The sequence below is a fragment of the Strongylocentrotus purpuratus genome, unplaced genomic scaffold (assembly GCF_000002235.5).
Source record: "Strongylocentrotus purpuratus isolate Spur 01 unplaced genomic scaffold, Spur_5.0 spur5_contig_810, whole genome shotgun sequence".
In the NCBI taxonomy this organism is placed as follows: Eukaryota; Metazoa; Echinodermata; class Echinoidea; order Camarodonta; family Strongylocentrotidae; genus Strongylocentrotus; species Strongylocentrotus purpuratus.
The window spans coordinates 45,233-62,424 of NW_022145514.1; the positions used below are offsets into that span (position 1 = coordinate 45,233).

A 17,192-nucleotide genomic window follows, 5' to 3' on the forward strand; every position below is an offset into this window, starting at 1 on the left:
AGAGAGAGAGGGAAGGAGGAAGAGGAGAAGTAGGAGTCATGGACTTACATAAATAGTTAGAAATTCAAAAAAAGGTAACCCGCTGAGTGGATGCATTGGTTTTTTACAAAATCTTTCTATTCATTCTGATTTCATAATGCATAGTGATTTTAATGACTGCATTACAAAAGAGTTTGCATGCAAAGTAGCAGTGAAGAAAATGCTGTTCTCCCAATAAACTGTTTAATCATGAGTTTGTATGTCTGCTTTATTAACAATGATATGTGCAATCAACTGTAACTCCTTCTCACTTCGACCCCCCCCCCCCCCCCCTTTTGCCTTTCTTTCTCTCTCTCTCTCTCTCTCTCTCTCTCTTTCCCTCTCTCTACCTATCATTCTTCTCTTCTCTTTGCTATACTTTTGCATCACCAGGTGCATCCTATTTTATGTATCTTGCTCGTACATCTACTTAATTGTCAGGGCTCTCAAAGCAATAAAGCTTTGCGTATCTTGGAGCCCTGGCGAGTAATGTAAACTGATGTTATTTTATATTCAGAGCTGAAAATAAAGAAATGAAATGAAAGACTGTAATGTATCAATTTTCCAGTAAAGCACCAGTCAAAATGTAAACCAAGGGGAGAGAAAGAGATGTGACAAAGGCAATATTCTATATCAATGTGGTTTGCTGATAGAAATCACCTTATAAATGGGGGCTTTAACAACTGTTTGCTAATAAAAGCAATTGTGAAACAATTCTACATCAAATAACTGTTGTTTGTTTAAAAGATATGTCACAATGTAAAAAGGGTCTCAACAATTGTTTGCCAACAATAGCAACAATAACAAAAGAAGAGGGAGAGAGAAAGAGCGAAGGGGCTAAAGGAGAAGAATGAGTCATGGTCTTACATAAATTGTTTAGAAATTCAAATAAAGGTAACCCACTGAATGTATGCATTGGGTTTTTTTCAAAATCTTTCTATTCATTCTGATTTCATAATGAAGAGGAGTGTTTTGTAAAGACTGCATTACAAAAGACTGTAATGTATCAATTTTCCAGTAAAGCACCTGTCAAAATGTAGGCCAAGGGGAGAGAAAGAGATGTGACAAAGGCAATATATTGTATCATTGTGGTGTGCTGAAAGAAATAGCCCCCTTATAAATGGGGGCTTTAACAACTGTTACATGCAACTTTTACATGCAATAGCAATTGTAAGACAATTCTACATTGAATAACTTATCATTGTTCTTTGCTTAAAAGATATATCACAATCAGGGCTCAAATTAATTTTTTGTCCACGGGGGCTCTTTCAAAAATAAAAGAGCCCCTGTGAGCCTTCTCACGGCGGCTCTTTTAGTATTGACAGGGGCTCTTTTTTAAATACAAATTTCCATTGAATTGGTACCCATGATACTCCTAAATTCTTTGCTATTTCATCATTATCATTAATAGTCGGCATTATTTCCCTCTTAACTTTACAAGTTATAACATGCAGATAATGGTCAGATCTCCCTCTGTACAAAATTTCTGGTCCAAGCCCGTATACATTTGCCTCCTTGCCAACAGGTTTCCTTTTAAAAAATTTAGCTTTCTGTTGATTTACTGGTGGAGGTTCATTATTTGCTGGTCTTTTGGAATCACCAGATATCAGAGGATTCATGATTTTTACAACGAAAAAAAAACTTCTCCACGTTTCGGTCCTTGCGCGATCGCCTCTAGCACCAGCAGATATGGGGCGGCAGCGTGCACACCAGTATACTACCGTGCAGCTAGTTTAGCCACTGCTGACTGCCGCAAGTCACTGCGAGCTTCCGTTGTTTGTATCCGTAATACCCATAGAGATGTGGAGATGGGAGATATAGCGCAATCTTGTGGCGAAAAAGCGTTTATTTCTTTATATGGCAGCCTCTAAACACCAAAAAATTCGAGCGAGAAATCCTGCACGGAGTGCACGCTATTAAAATATAACTTCCATAATTCCATTTTTAAAGTTGAAACTCAATATTGTGTGAAAGTTATAACGGAAAAGATAATCTTTATTTTATACTTCCACGGGGGCGATTTTTAATTTTGCCACCACCCCGGTGAGCACTCTGACAGGGGCGATTGTGTAGCTCACGGGGGCCAATCGCCCACCGCCCCCGTGTATTTTGAGCCTTGGTCACAATGTAAATGGGGTCTCAACAATGGTTTGCCAACTATAGCAACAATAAAAAAAAAACCACTAGAATGTCACAATAAACATTCAATGCATGCTGACAATTTTTGTTACTTGCCACAATTCTCTTCTCTGATTGACTGAACAGGTGTGATCCATTCTTCGCTTTCGCTTTCGCCTTCTCCATCTCCATCTCCTTCTTCTTATTCTTTGACTACTTAATTGGGCTATGCAGCCTCTGACATTTCTAGTGACTTCTCCCCCCCCCCCCCCCCCCTCTCTCTCTCTCTCTCTCTTTTTCCCTCTCTTTTCCCTCTCTTTTCTCCCTCCCTCCCTCCTTCTCCTTCTCTCTTCCTCTCTCTTCATTTTTTGCCACTTTTTTTCTTTCTTCTCACTCGCTCTCTCTCGCTATCTCTCTTGCTATCTCTTGCTATCTCTCTCTCTCTCTCTCTATTTACATATATATATATACCCATCTATACCATATAACGTCAAGTCAATATAGGGTTTGACACTAAAAAATGGCAACAAAACTTTTTTCAATGGTTTCCGGTAGTTTGTGAGATCAGGAACAACATACTAACTAGATGGAATTTTGACTGCACGCAGTCGAAAATGATGCCTCCGCCATAGAGCAATTTAAACAAGTTTGGAGTTTAAATCTCCAGTGGTTCTTGAGATATCATAATAACAATCACAATGTATGGAATTTCATAAGTTGACCTCTGTGACCCTTGACCTTTGACCTACGTGCTCCAAAATCTAATCAGATTGTCTTCCTATGGTGATACACACTATCATTAAGTTTGAAGTTTAAATCTCCAGTGGTTCTTGAGATATTATGATATGGTGATACCTACTATCATTAAGTTTGAAGTGAAAATTCTCCAGTGGTTCTTGAGATATCGCGATAACGATCTCAATGTATGGAATTTCATAAGTTGACCTCTGTGACCCTTGACCTTTGACCTACGTGCTCCAAAATCTAATCAGATTGTCTTCCTATGGTGATACACACTATCATTAAGTTTGAAGTTTAAATCTCCAGTGGTTCTTGAGATATTATGATAACAATCTCAATGTATGGAATTTCATAAGTTGACCTCTGTGACCCTTGACCTTTGACCTACGTGCTCCAAAATCTAATCAGATCATCTTCCTATGGTGATACATACTATCCTTAAGTTTGAAGTTTTTACATCTCCAGTGGTTCTTGAGATATCATGATAACAATCTCAATGTATGGAATTTCATAAGTTGACCTCTATGACCCTTGACCTTTGACCTACGTGCTCCAAAATGTAATCAGATTGTTTTCCTATAGTGATACACACTATCACTAAGTTTGAAGTTTAAATCTCCAGTAGTTCTTGAGATATCATGATAACAATCTCAATGTATGGAATTTCATAAGTTGACCTCTGTGACCCTTGACCTTTGACATACGTGCTCCAAAATCTAATCAGATCGTCTTCCTATGGTGATACATACTATCCTTAAGTTTGAAGTTTAAATCTCAAATGGTTCTTGAGATATCGCGCTAACAAACTCAATACAAGGAATTTCATAAGTTGACCTCTGTGACCTGTGACCTTTGACCTACGTACTCCAAAATCTAATCAGATCGTCTTCCTATAGTGATAAATACTATTCCCGAGTCTTAAGTTTAAATCTTAAATGGTTCTTGAGATATTGTGATAACGGTCAAACGGGACGGACATACGGACGGACAACCCGAAAACATGATGCCTCCGGCACCACCTTCGGTGGCGGAGGCATAAAAAGAAAAGAAAAGAACCCCAAGAAAAAGATTTATTTTGAAAATGGCATCAAAGATGGCCTTCAAAACCTTAAAATAGTCATAAATCAAAATTTATCCATCTTAGAGATATGATTTTGGTGTCTATACATGTAACTAGGTTTTTGGGGGGTCAAGGAATTCATTCATACTTCTTATAATGGGTTATAGCCACCAGGAAACTTGGAAATCCAACATGGTGTCCAAAATTGTCACAAGTGTCCTAAAAAATAATCGGAAGTGACCTCCTATTTACGGTACAGCTATAATTCCCAAGAATAAGATTTTAAAAATATTTTAGAGGTCAGGATATTAATCGGGATATATCTACCTTTAATAGAGATGTAATTTTGGTGTCTATACCGAGGTTTTGGGGGTCATTGAGACTGTCTAAATGTGTTATAACCACCAGAAAACCTGGAAATCCATGCTGGTGTCCACATTAGCCTATAAATACCTAATGTAAATGTATTTTTTTACAGTATAAAGTTGAGAAGATATATTGGAGGTAAGGGTTTTCATATACAAAAAGAATCATATAGCTTTTAATATGCAAGACAGTTTTGTAATATGGTTCCTACTGTGCTCTCCAAGTTGGCTGTTAGCACAAGGATGAATGGAAGAAATATGTGTCAATGAGGTGGGCAAGGTAGCCTTAGAAAACGGGAAAGGGTTGAAAAAACAGTTTTTATGCGAGAATTTTATGTTTGTGATGCTTGCGGAGAGTTAGAAAGCTTTTTGCTAAGCCCGGCCCCTAGCAACATACGGCTTAGGTCTTTGGCTGTTCACAGTCATGTGATCTCTGTAAAGACTTCTCTCAGTTATGTTGTTTGCTATCCTTATTCTTTTAAAAGCAGCAAATTCTATAGTTTTCTTAACAGCAAATAGAAAAAATATTTTTAAAAAAGAGAGAATTGGAGCTGCATCATAATTATAATTATAATTACAAGTGCATGTATTACAAGGAGAAGAAAAAAATATCAGTAATTACCAGGGCCAGTATTCAATTCAATACTTAGCATAAGTAAGAAATTTCCTAAGTAAATGGCTAAGTTAAGTAATTTACTTATCTCGTATTCAAATTGCATTTTAGACTTATACTTACGTAAGACAAAATCTAAGTAATGCGCAATTGATGCATTGCAATAAATGCGTGCTTATATAATTGTGTGTGAGTTATAATTGTGGGTAAGAAAACCATATGCCTGCCAATCAAGGCCTCCAAATAATTCTCGCTACCCTAAATAGGTACGAAAATCTCGAAATTCGCGAGACGAGGTAATTTTCACTCTCTCGGGTCGTCACTACAACTTCCGGTATAGAGTCCCATCCCGCTGGCGCTAGCGCCTGTGTTCGCTGTGCAGAGTTTTCACGCACGCTAAAATCAGGGTTCTTACGCTTGGAATCATGAGCCCAGCACTGTGCAGCCTCACAAAAGAAAACCATCGTCACTGATGTCAAAAGACGCAAGAAACAACGAATGAAATGTTCAAATAAACGTTGAAATATTTGCAAAAAAAAAACAAGACCGAGCAGACGACATATTCGGTGCATACACGTTGTGTGGCGACGGCGTTTTACGTTTGCGCTATCGCGCCTAGTAATATAGCGCCTGCATAGGAAGCTGTAATGTCGAAAAGCTATCCCATAATGCAATGCGCGTTTTCAGGATTTTCCCCGGATCTCAGCAGAATCGCTATTTGGGGTAGCGAGAATTAGCTTAGGTCTGGTATAGGGTTGGCTTAGATTTAGAGTAAAATACTTAGCCAAAAGTGTAAATTGAATACCATAATTGGCTAAGTATTTTATCTCAGCCAAATACTAAGTTAAAAGCTTAAATTTGTATTTAAGTATTGAATTGAATACCGGCCCAGGTCCTAATTCTTGTTATTGCTAAATATGCCTAACATTTCTGTATTGAGCCTTTTGGAAGTTCTTTTGTGCCACGTTTGGGACTAGCATACTTTTGGTGTAAGGCAGCATGCACACGGTACACGTATTTACATAACTGAACTCTAATATTATGCATGCACAAAGTATGTATGTAGGTGTCCAAGAGGTTTTTCTAGGTTCCTCAATTTTTGGTAACAGTAGCAACGAAAACAAGAGAAAGATACTCTAAATCATTGTCAACCAGATTGAAACAACAGAACGCCCTACTCGAAACTTTAAAAAATGATGGGCTTAACTTTAGAATACCCAAAAAGAATGTTGTTTGTCCGTTGGTCATTTAACAAGCGAATGAACCCTTTATTCATTTTTGTTTGTTTGTTTGATAACTGCTAATTGTTTGTTTTATTTTGCTTTTGTTGTAATTTGCATTAATGTGTTGTGTTGCATCGTATCTTTGATGCTGTTTTCTTGTCATCTTTTTTTTTTGGGGGGGGGGAGGGGGGGGGATTGATGTCGAGCAATGTAAATGTGTAGCACCCCATTCCTTCTAAGGACCCTGTAACAATCAGCAGGTTTATGGTTCAATGTTCAAAACTCACTCAGGATAAGGATCAGCTACATTGAAGCGTTTACAGAGCAGCTTATCTGGGTGCCATTCCATGGTGTCTCTGGTCAGCTGACCAAACATCTTCATCTCGGCAGCCTTGCACTGATCATTCACATCCCTCTGGCAACAAAATAAAGAACTCTATTAACTAGAACTGCTTGACTGTATGACACACATGACATGCATCCAATATTTTGAATATAATAATAATAAATAATAATAATAATAATCTTTTAAAGCCCACTGCAAATTTTATTAAGTTAAACCGAAAATGTAAATTCTTGTTGCCCAATTGATCGTGAGCCCGGCAGCCACTGAGCAGCGCCAGATCGACGTTGCTCTATCCCTTATTGTTGAACGCCAAACAAGGTAGCAGCAACCGTCTTTTAACGTCTTTTGGTATGACGCGGCTGGGGTTTGAACCCACAGCCTCCCGGTTGTGAGGCGGACGCTCTACTGACTGAGCAAACACACCGGTATATGCTGAAAAATCAGTCCAAAATATAATAGGGAGTAACAATAAAATTGTATGTCGATCTGAAACAGAATATTTTTCAGCGAGTATCCTACTTGCCGAAAAGGTGTCATATGACACTCAATAATTGATATACCTATATCTGTGGATGAACATGCATTTTAACAACCATTTTTTCCTCTGTAAAATGCAAACAAAATGATGAATCCATAGTATCATAATCCAAATCCATGCTTGCCTGAACAACCCTTTCGTGTCCAATGTGTTAACACTTTATGTTAAGGTAACAGGAATGTAACAAAAAGGGACCTCAATCTAAAGAAGGAAGGCATGAGATAATAAACATCTTCCATTTCATATCACAAGTTGCATGCATATCATTGTTCAATATAACAAATATTTACCTCAAAATTAAGTATTTCCCTTGTGCCATTAAATTTTGTTCATATATTTAAGTAATATTGACTGCCTTCTGGGCAATACAACATATATCGCCTGAACCGAAGGTGAGGGTGATATATGACAAGTCGTATTGCCTTGAATTGGGCAGTCAATATTACTATTATTAACCACATCAGACATCTAGAGCAAACAAGAAACTCATACTATCTTATACTCTTAAATTATGTAGCCTACACTGCACAGGGTTTCCTAACATTAGAAGTTGCAAAAACATCGTCAAACCAGCACTGTGCATCCAGATTTTGACAAATTTTCGATACACTACAAACAGTGTGCCTAGGGTGTGATTGTTACGTCACAATAGAGTTCGCACAAAGTTCGCATTTTCTTATACGCGATGCGGGATGTAAATTACAGTAGCTGATGCGCGATGTAAATTACAACTGGCTCTATATTATTGCTCACTAGTTTAACACGCATTTTGCATTGACTTTTCAGATTGGGCAATAATATTTGTTCCCTGGTTTACTGTATAACCGTATTGACCAGCAAATTACACACAAAATCCCAATGAATTTTCAGATCGGGCAATAATATTTTTTCGCCTGTAGTTTTGTTGGCTTATCCATCAAACCTTGAGGGCAATAACATTTAAAAATTGCCAGATGTCTGATACGGTTAATAATTTGTTATATTGAGAATGCAATATCTATATTATATTGAGGGGGTATAAGATAATTGTAACACAATGTGAATATAATATAATATAGAAAGTACATTTTAAATGGGTTTTATCCAGGCTTTGTTAGACTAAGTACACCTCAAAGAGGTCAGTGCTTACTTCTTTATTCACCACACACAAACACTGTAAGTGTGACAAAAGTTGACTATGGCAATCCTGTTTGTTCAATTAGTCAACCAAAGCTGGTTTACAAAGAGTAAAGGAGATGCTACTAGATCAAAATGAATGATTTAAATGGCACAAATGCCTATAAGATGCCACAAGGCCCGAAATGGGCTTGTGGTAGAGGTATGTGGCTCTAGAGGACTCCATCGTGTAGAGGTGTCATGTTATAGTGGTTCATTCAGTCTACTCTCAATCCTACGATTGAGGGTTCGAACCCCATCCTGGCACCAATGTCCTCTGGAAAGACATTAATCCGCATTTGCCACTCTCCACCCAGGTGTAAATGGTACCTAGCAATAGCTAAAGGTAATGATAATTGCAGATCCATCAAAAAGAACTGCACTTATGCTGAAGAGGCTTTCCTGGGTAAAAATATTATATTGTACACAAACAAGCCTCCTTACCTCTGTCTCTGCAGGAGCTTCCTGTGTGTCATCTGCATCATCAGTATGCTTGGCTCGAACAAACCTGGACGCCATGAGACCTGACATGGGCTTGTGGTAGAGGGACGCAGCCCTTGAGAACTCCTCTATCTCCTGCTGTTTCTCCCACTCTGTCCTGGAGTCTACTGCTGCCATCTCTGACCCTAAAATACAAGAGGATATAAGCAGAGAAAATCTGAAAAAAGAGATCCACAGACCTTACGCTCACCTGAGCCAAAGAAAGTTAAGGCCTCACACTAAGAGACCTAGCTCCAGCCCCCTTCCACCAGGAACATAGGACTTATTGGAAAAAAAAGGCAATTAAGGGGTGCTGCTCCAAAGTTCCCTGCGGACGTGGGCGGCGTACGATACCAAGGCCGGATTTCCCTCCACCAATGTCGGTATCATCCAATAGCCTCAAACTTGGCCTTTGGAATGCACGTTCCATGACCAATAAAACACACGCAATTACTGATTTGATTGTTGAACATGATCTAGATGTTCTAGTCATCACCGAGTCGTGGCTCTCTGGAGACAGTAAGAGGGATGGTCTCATATTAGCTGATCTAAGATCTGGTTTGCCTAATTATGATTTCACCCATCGACCCCGGTTATCTTCCAAGGGCGGTGGGATTTTGCTTCTCTATAGATCCACGGCTCGCTGTACCTTGAACAACAACAATGATTTTGCATCTTTTGAATTACTGGATGTCACACTCAATCTGACACCTTCATCTGCTGTAAGGTTGTATTGTATTTATCGACCACCCCCGTCTGCCAATAATAATCTCTCCAACGGCACATTCTTGGATGAATTTCCAACTCTCCTTGAAGGTGCTGTTGTAGATGATCATTTTCCTCTATTATTGGGTGATTTCAACATACATGTTGATGATCCCAATGATAATTTTGCAAAATCTGTTATGACATGTGTTGATTCGTTAGGGTTCAAGCAACATGTTCGTGAACCAACCCATCGCGCAGGTCACACTCTAGATTTGATTTTCACAAGGAATTCGGATGATGTCTGCAACGTGAACTCGCTATCTTCCATGCCTTCCGACCATTGTGCACTTGTCACCACTGTCAATATCGCAAGGCCGAAGAATCCCAAGAAAGAGGTTTCCTTCAGGAAATATCGCAGCATTGACAAGGACTCTCTACGCAACTCTATTGACACAATGTTCCATTCACTACCTGATCTATCTTGTCCATCTGCTTCCGCGGAGCATTATAACTCATCTTTGCGGACGTTGATTGATGAGCACGCTCCAATCCAGGTCAAGACTGTATCAATCAGACCTGATGCGCCATGGTTTACCGATGATATCCAGGAAGCCAAGAGGCGAAGGCGTCGTGCGGAACGTCGTTCGATCAAGTCTGGACTTTTTGTTGATAGAGAGCTGTACCGCCGTGAATGCGAGTCATATTATGAGTGCATCTTCAATGCGAAGTCATCGTATCTCAAAGATCTCATCAAGAATGCTGACACTAAAGAACTGTTTCGTCTTGTGAAGACACTCTCAACGCCCACTCAATCTTCACCTCTTCCAGATCATTCTTCTGATAGTGAACTCGCCAACAGATTTGCTACATTCTTCAGGGAAAAAGTCGCCAAAGTTGTATCCTCTTTCCCTAATGTAGCACCAGCACCAGCTTCAAGATCTTTTGCTCCAGGCCCTCGTCATGAACTCTCTGATTTCTGCCTTGTATCCCTCTCACAAGTCAGGAAGCTCATCATTTCGCTTCCTTCTAAACACTGTAAGCTAGATCCGATTCCTACCTGGCTTCTAAAGGAAGTCCTCGATGAACTCCTTCCTCACATAACCAAACTGTTCAATCTCTCGTTATCATCCGGAATAGTTCCAGAGTCTTTTAAGACTTCTCTGCTTCTTCCCCTCCTAAAGAAGCCGAGTCTCGACACGAATGGACTTAAGAACTACAGGCCCATCGCAAACCTGCCATTCCTTGGGAAGGTTTTGGAACGTATTGTGTCACTACAGCTGAAAGCCCACATTGACAATCTCGGTTTGTTTCCAATCCACCAATCTGCCTATCGGAATCATCATTCTACTGAGACTGCAACTGTCAAGGTCCTAAATGACCTACTTCTAGCTGTAGATAAGGGTAATGAAGCTGTCCTCATCTTGCTTGATTACACTGCCGCATTTGACACTATCAACCACGACCTGTTACTCCATCGCTTAGAGAACGACTTCTCCATCACCGGCACCGTACTTCAATGGATTCGCTCCTATCTCATGCACCGAACTCAGAAGGTGATCATCAATGACACCAACTCGGAATCATTTCCCCTCATCTGCGGCGTTCCTCAGGGTTCCGTGGTCGGCCCCCTCCTGTTTATTCTTTACACCAGCCCTCTCTCAAATGTTATTAACCTTCATCAGAATATTCAACACACTATGTATGCAGACGACACCCAGATTTATGTAACTCTTCACCCAAACAGCAGGACAGTAGCCGCGAACAAACTCACCAGTTGCCTCAATGAAATCAAAACCTGGTCTTTTCAAAACTGTCTCTGCCTTAATGATTCAAAATCTGAAATGATTCATATTACTTCTAAATTTCGGAACTCAGACCCCTTTCCTGATCTTGTTATGAGTGATGGCTCTCTCAGTTGTTGTGCTTCTGTGCGTGACCTTGGTTTAAATATTGACAGCAATCTTACTTTCAAACAACACATTAGTAATATTTGTAAGTCTGCTTCCTTTGGTATATATAAGATCAGTAGAATCAGGAGGCTACTTGACCGACCCACAACTTCAAAATTAGTCCATGCTTTTGTCTCGACCCATATCGATTACTGTAATTCTTCTCTTTCTGGCCTCCCTCAGTCACATCTAGTCCCACTTCAAAGGGTACAGAATAGCGCTGCTCGGCTTGTGACTCTCTCGCGTAAATCAGAGCACATAACTCCAATATTGAACTCACTACATTGGCTTAAAATTCACCACCGCATATCCTTCAAAATTCTTCTCCTGTGCTACAAAGCTATCAATGGCTTAGCCCCCTCTTACCTTTCCGATCTCATATCCTTACGTTCCCGTACGTCGTCACGAACACTTCGTTCATCTTCCACATTACTGTTAACACCTGGACCCCGCACTAACACCCGGTATGGTGACCGCGCCTTTTCAGTTATTGCCCCCGCTCTCTGGAACAAACTGCCCGCCTTTATTCACTGCGCCCCCTCTGTATCTCAATTCAAATCTCTACTCAAAACCTATCTTTTCAAATTGTAAATTGCAGTTGTGCGTCGGTCAATGGAGGTGCGCACCATATTTGTCTTTATTTAGTTGATTGCCACTGTTTTTCTTACCTTATCTATGTTACTTTTGTATTTTTGCTTTTTCTTCTAATTTAATTCTACGGGTTATAGTCTTCTCTTAATCAGAACACTGTGCGCTTAGAAACATCAGTATTAAGCGCCTAATAAATGTTATGTATTATTATTATTATTATTATCCCATTCAAACAAATTTAGGTCTTCATCACATGTTAATAATTTTTACAATGTTTTGCCAGAATCCATACTACACTTCAGCATGAACCAAACCTACACATGATCTATCAGAATATGAAATAAACTAGATGGACCTTGGACTGCACACAGTCAAAAATGATGCCTCCACCATAAAGCCATTTTTCAAACCAAAACAGAAGCAAATTCAAGTTTGATTGTAATCCATTAACAGGTTCTCAGAATATTGTGATTACAAGCTATTTTTCATATACATGTGTGACCCTGTGATCCTCATGACCCTAAATCTAATCAGTTCATTGGCTCTGCAAGATACATACATTTGTACATGTTCTGAGTTTGATAGTAATCCATCTGTCAGTTATAATGAGAATTTGTTTACAAGATATTTTTGCATACACAATGAGCCCCATGACCTCATGACCCAAAAATCTACTCTGTTCATTGGCTCTGCAAGAAACATACATATTTTGAGTTTGATGGTAATCCGTCCATCGGTTCCAATGATTATGCAAACACAAGCTATTTTCACATACATAATGAGCCCACTGACCTTTAACCCTTACTGTACTGGGGGGGGGGCCTGGGAGGCCCCCCCCCTCGACATTTTCGAAGATTGCGCCACAACCGCTTGAAATTTTGAATTGTCGTTTCATGACTTTTTTCCCTCAAGTCTTACGCACGTTTTGATACCATTTTCGTCGCAATCGGATATACCTGTGAGGTGTTACATAACAATTAGTATGCGCATGTCATCAAAAATATGCTATAATTGCATATATTCATGTACAAGCAGAAATGTGAATACAGGTTTAGATGTATTCCTTCCTAAGTGGGTGATATGAATTGATATCAAATTGCTTTTATATGTTTCTCAAAGTAACTTGATGTATTCCAGAACAAAAGAATACATAAGAAATAAAAACAATAGATATAATAAGAAATAAAAAAACAATAAAATACATAAGAAAATAAATATTTGAAAATCGCATCAAATTTGCATAAATTATCATTATTAATTACATCAAAATAAATATTGTGTGTTAGAAAAGAAGTTTCATATGAATAATGAGTTTCAACATTCAAAAAGTGGAGTTTGACACATTTTCTGTAAAATGCATAAAATTAGCATTTTGCATAATTAATTAGGCTATAACGACAAAAATTTGCATATTCGCAAAAAACTATTTACACCATCTTGTTCGTTACGTAAATATCTACAAACTTGCAAATTTTCGTGTTCATCAGACATCCGACGGCCGAGATCATAGGGGGGGGCCTCCCAGGCCCCCCCCCCCCCCCCAGTCAGGAGGTGCTCAAAATAGCCCAGTCCAGTAAGGGTTAACCTTTGAACTCATGACCCCAAAATCTAATCAGTTAATTTGCTCAGCAAGGTACATACACATCCTGAGTTTGATGGTAATCTGTCCATCGGTTCTAACAATGTGATCACAAGCTTTTTCTGTACAATGTTCTGCTTTGCAGTGTGTCCGTGTGCATGTGAATGAATGAGGTTTGGTGTATGTTTGTTCTGATTAGTTTTACAATATTTTATTATAATTCGCTTGTTTATTTATTCTCACAAGCTTTGCTCATCTTGGAGTCCTTCCGATTCTGCTGCTCATTTTTTATGTATTGCTTACTTTGAATTTTAAAGGAAATTAAATGAATTGAATTGAATATGCTACACTCAACCCAGAGGTGGTTATAAATGGTAGGATAACATCCTGAAAAGCACTATGCAATGACAACAGTTGCTGGAGCTAAAGCCAGGATAATAGAGTTAAAGCCAGGGTAATATTTATAAAGCTCTTTGGGTATTAAAAAAAAAAGGTTCATGGACCTTACCTTTGTGTCTGTTCTGCAAGTATTGGTCGTACCTGTGCTGTTTCTCTGCATCCTTAGCAAACGGTTGAAAACCCGACCCTCCCCCTTGTGGCATAGCCTCTTGGGTGGGGGCAGACCAGCTGGGTGCACCCCTATCCCATCTGGATTGATGCTGCGGAGCACCCTGTACCCTGGTAGAAGCTTTGTCCCGGGCATCTTTCAGTAGGGCCAGGTCCCGACTGGTCAGTAGCTCATCAATGCTTGCAGGTCCTACAATATTTCAGCAGAGAACAAACACCACTTTCAGATAATAAAAAAATCAATAACTTGCTCTCATATAGTCAACTGGAAATAGGTTTGAACCAAAGATTTTGTGCATATTTTTCTCATATGGAATGGACCTTTAGTAGCCTCTTGGATGGTGAACTATGGTGGCAAGTAACATACAGACAGTGTACATATACATCAGGACATTTGAAGTTTTTCTTTATGGTAAAAAGCCTGTAGCATCTAAAAGAAGTGGCCACAAAATGTATGTACACAGTCTTCTTTCACATGATCATGCTTTTGGCAGCTAGCAATCTAATAGATACAAAGACATTGTTTTTTGTTGATTATTTCAACATAAAAATAGACTTGAATTTGTCACTGCTGACGATTTAGGTGATCTGAAGTAGATCTTTACTGATAAAGAAATGATCACAGGACGGCATCTGACGTACGATCAACAATCGCTCACAGAAAGAGGAGCTGTAGTTCACCCTCATATTTGGAGGACAGAATTTTCCTTTAGATTCTGTAAACAATATGTACTCAATATTTGTTTATAAAACAATAAACGTCTGGGAAGGATACTAGCATCACAGAAACAGGACAGTTCCATATAGCAGTTCCTGCAAGTTGAACCTAATAGGTTGCACAACAGATTGTACATGAATTTTCTCAGTGTTAACAAACTTCAGAGCATAATATCTAGATAAACAATTGGGAATCTGGGAAGAAGACTAATATGTAAGGAAAAAACGTTGTGCCGTGCGCCTGTAATCCAGCTAACAATGGAAGATACAAACTGATTCAGCCGAGGACGCAGGTTCGAAACTTAGTCACGTCTTTCGGATGGTGACATTTAAAGGTCGGTCCCCAGACGTAAATAATCATATCTGATTGATACAAGACTGTAAAACCAAATACACACCCCCTTATTTTATGGTGCATTATACCCCTTTCATAGTGCTTCTATCGAAGTCACAACGATGAAAATACTGATTGAATTTTCCTTCTCTGCATAGTGGCTGTTTCATCGCCTATTTCTCTTCTTTTCATCGGCTATTCTATCAGCTTTTTCTCCTCTGTGCCGTTCATAGTGGCCGTTTCATCGGATGCGTCTAGATGCATCCGCTGAAAATCAGGCCAGTTTGAAAGGGGTATTAGATAAGTATGAGTTGAAAAAAGGGGAATGACATTTTTCATATCAATTTCCAAATGAATTTATTTTTCCCATAGGCTTTCTACACAACATTTAGAATGCAAAAACACATATACGACATATGGGTATGAGACTAATGAATCAGGAATATATCTCTGATGGGACACTCAATATAAAGGTTACATAAGTAGATCCATGCAAGAAAAACTTATTTCTACATTTCGTACTTGTACGCGCTCTGTGCGTTAAAATAGTCATATGCCCCAAATGGCCTAAAACGTACCCTAAATTGGACAAGATGTGATCTGGAGTATTTCAAAATTTTGAGGCGCGTGTATGAGCATGTCAAGACGCGCATTTGGTTAATTTTTTATGGCTGGTTATAAAGATATGATTGATAATGTGATTTCACAAAATGGTGCCTAGAAGACGATAAGGTCGACTGATCACACTGAGAGGGAGAGGATTTCTATTCCTGACCAAGGGGAGTTAGTAGTGAAAATTGTTGGTAAATGGACGGTGCATTTTTGAGAAATCTTACCATTAAAAACGTACAGAATAAAGAAATAGAATAAAGATCCTGACAAAATCAAGAGGTGATCTGCAGGATGTGCTGCAGATCACTAGAATAGCTTGCCTTTTCTTCTGAATTGCTTGGGAGAACAATGTGAAATTTTCCACAAAATGATAATTTTTAAGTATGAGAAAAGAATTTTGTTATTCTTCACTTTCTATCAAAGAGGACTTTTCCAAAAATCTTCTAATTTCAATGAAATACATCATTTTTTTTTTTGTCATTTTTTTTTTTTTTTCTTGGGGAGGGGGGGTGGTTTTCTTGGATATGTTGCCATGCATGACACTTTCAATTGATATAGCATCATAGCCAATAATATGATTCCTTTCTACATTATGTACCTGGTAATTGTTCCTCTCCCAGCATGCCAGCTCTCTGGTCAGCACTGAGAGTGAATCGACTGTGGGTTTGAGGTTCTGGCTTGGAAAGGTCGGGCGTCTCTCCAGAGGAGGTCTCAAAACGATGAAAGGGTCGGAAGTCCCTCGGCAAAGTAGGGGGCTGAAACACCTGTTCGAAGAAAGTAAAATTTTAAAGATAACAGTGTGGATTTGAGGTTCTGGCTTCGACTGGCCGAGGTTCGAATATGATGAAAAGTTCTGAAATCTGTTGGCAAGATAGGTGGCTGAAACAGCTGTTTACAAGCGCCTAAAGTTCAAAGTGAGGGTCAAACAACTGTAGAGTTGAGGTTTTAGCTTGGACTTGGCAGATGTGTCTAGGGTGGAGGTTTGGAACTGATGAAGGACCGGAGGTCCCTGGGCAAACTAGGGGGCTGAAACACCTTTTTGTTAGAAGGCAAAGTTCATGACTGAGTGACCGGGGGTAAATAATCTTTAATGATTGGTATTAACATAATCAGATTCAACCCCCCCCCCCCCCCAAAAAAAAAAAAAAAAAAAAAAAAAAAAAAAAAAATCCACAACCAACAAACCTGTACAGCCTAGAAGAGGCTTCCCCAAGAATACCGAACAGATTGCACTAGACCATGAAAGTTAGTTAGGGACCAAACATTTAATGTCTGTACAAAAAACAAGAAGCAGCTATGTTGCTATGACAACGGTAACTCAGGAACATTACCCTAGTGAATCATAGAGTTTGGTATATTTACATACAGCTAATAAATCAAAATGTAGTTATGATGCACAAACTATATCTATACGTCTCTATGTGCCTCTAGGCTACAAAGTATGAATAATGCATGACATTAAAAGTGTTTAAACAGGA

At 39.1% G+C, this 17,192-nt stretch overlaps 1 protein-coding gene across 1 annotated transcript in view; it reads right to left on the bottom strand.

Annotated features, from left to right (window-relative positions):
- LOC100890101 (G patch domain-containing protein 1) overlaps window positions 1-17,192 on the bottom strand; it is a 69,031-nt gene that overhangs the window by 40,858 nt on the left and 10,981 nt on the right. The window contains exons 9-12 of the mRNA XM_030977678.1: window positions 16,313-16,478; window positions 13,993-14,241; window positions 8,622-8,803; window positions 6,426-6,553 (exon numbers count right to left, since the gene is read on the bottom strand). Of these exons, the coding sequence (XP_030833538.1) occupies window positions 6,426-6,553; window positions 8,622-8,803; window positions 13,993-14,241; window positions 16,313-16,478 (725 nt within the window). The remainder of the gene's footprint in view (window positions 1-6,425; window positions 6,554-8,621; window positions 8,804-13,992; window positions 14,242-16,312; window positions 16,479-17,192) is intronic.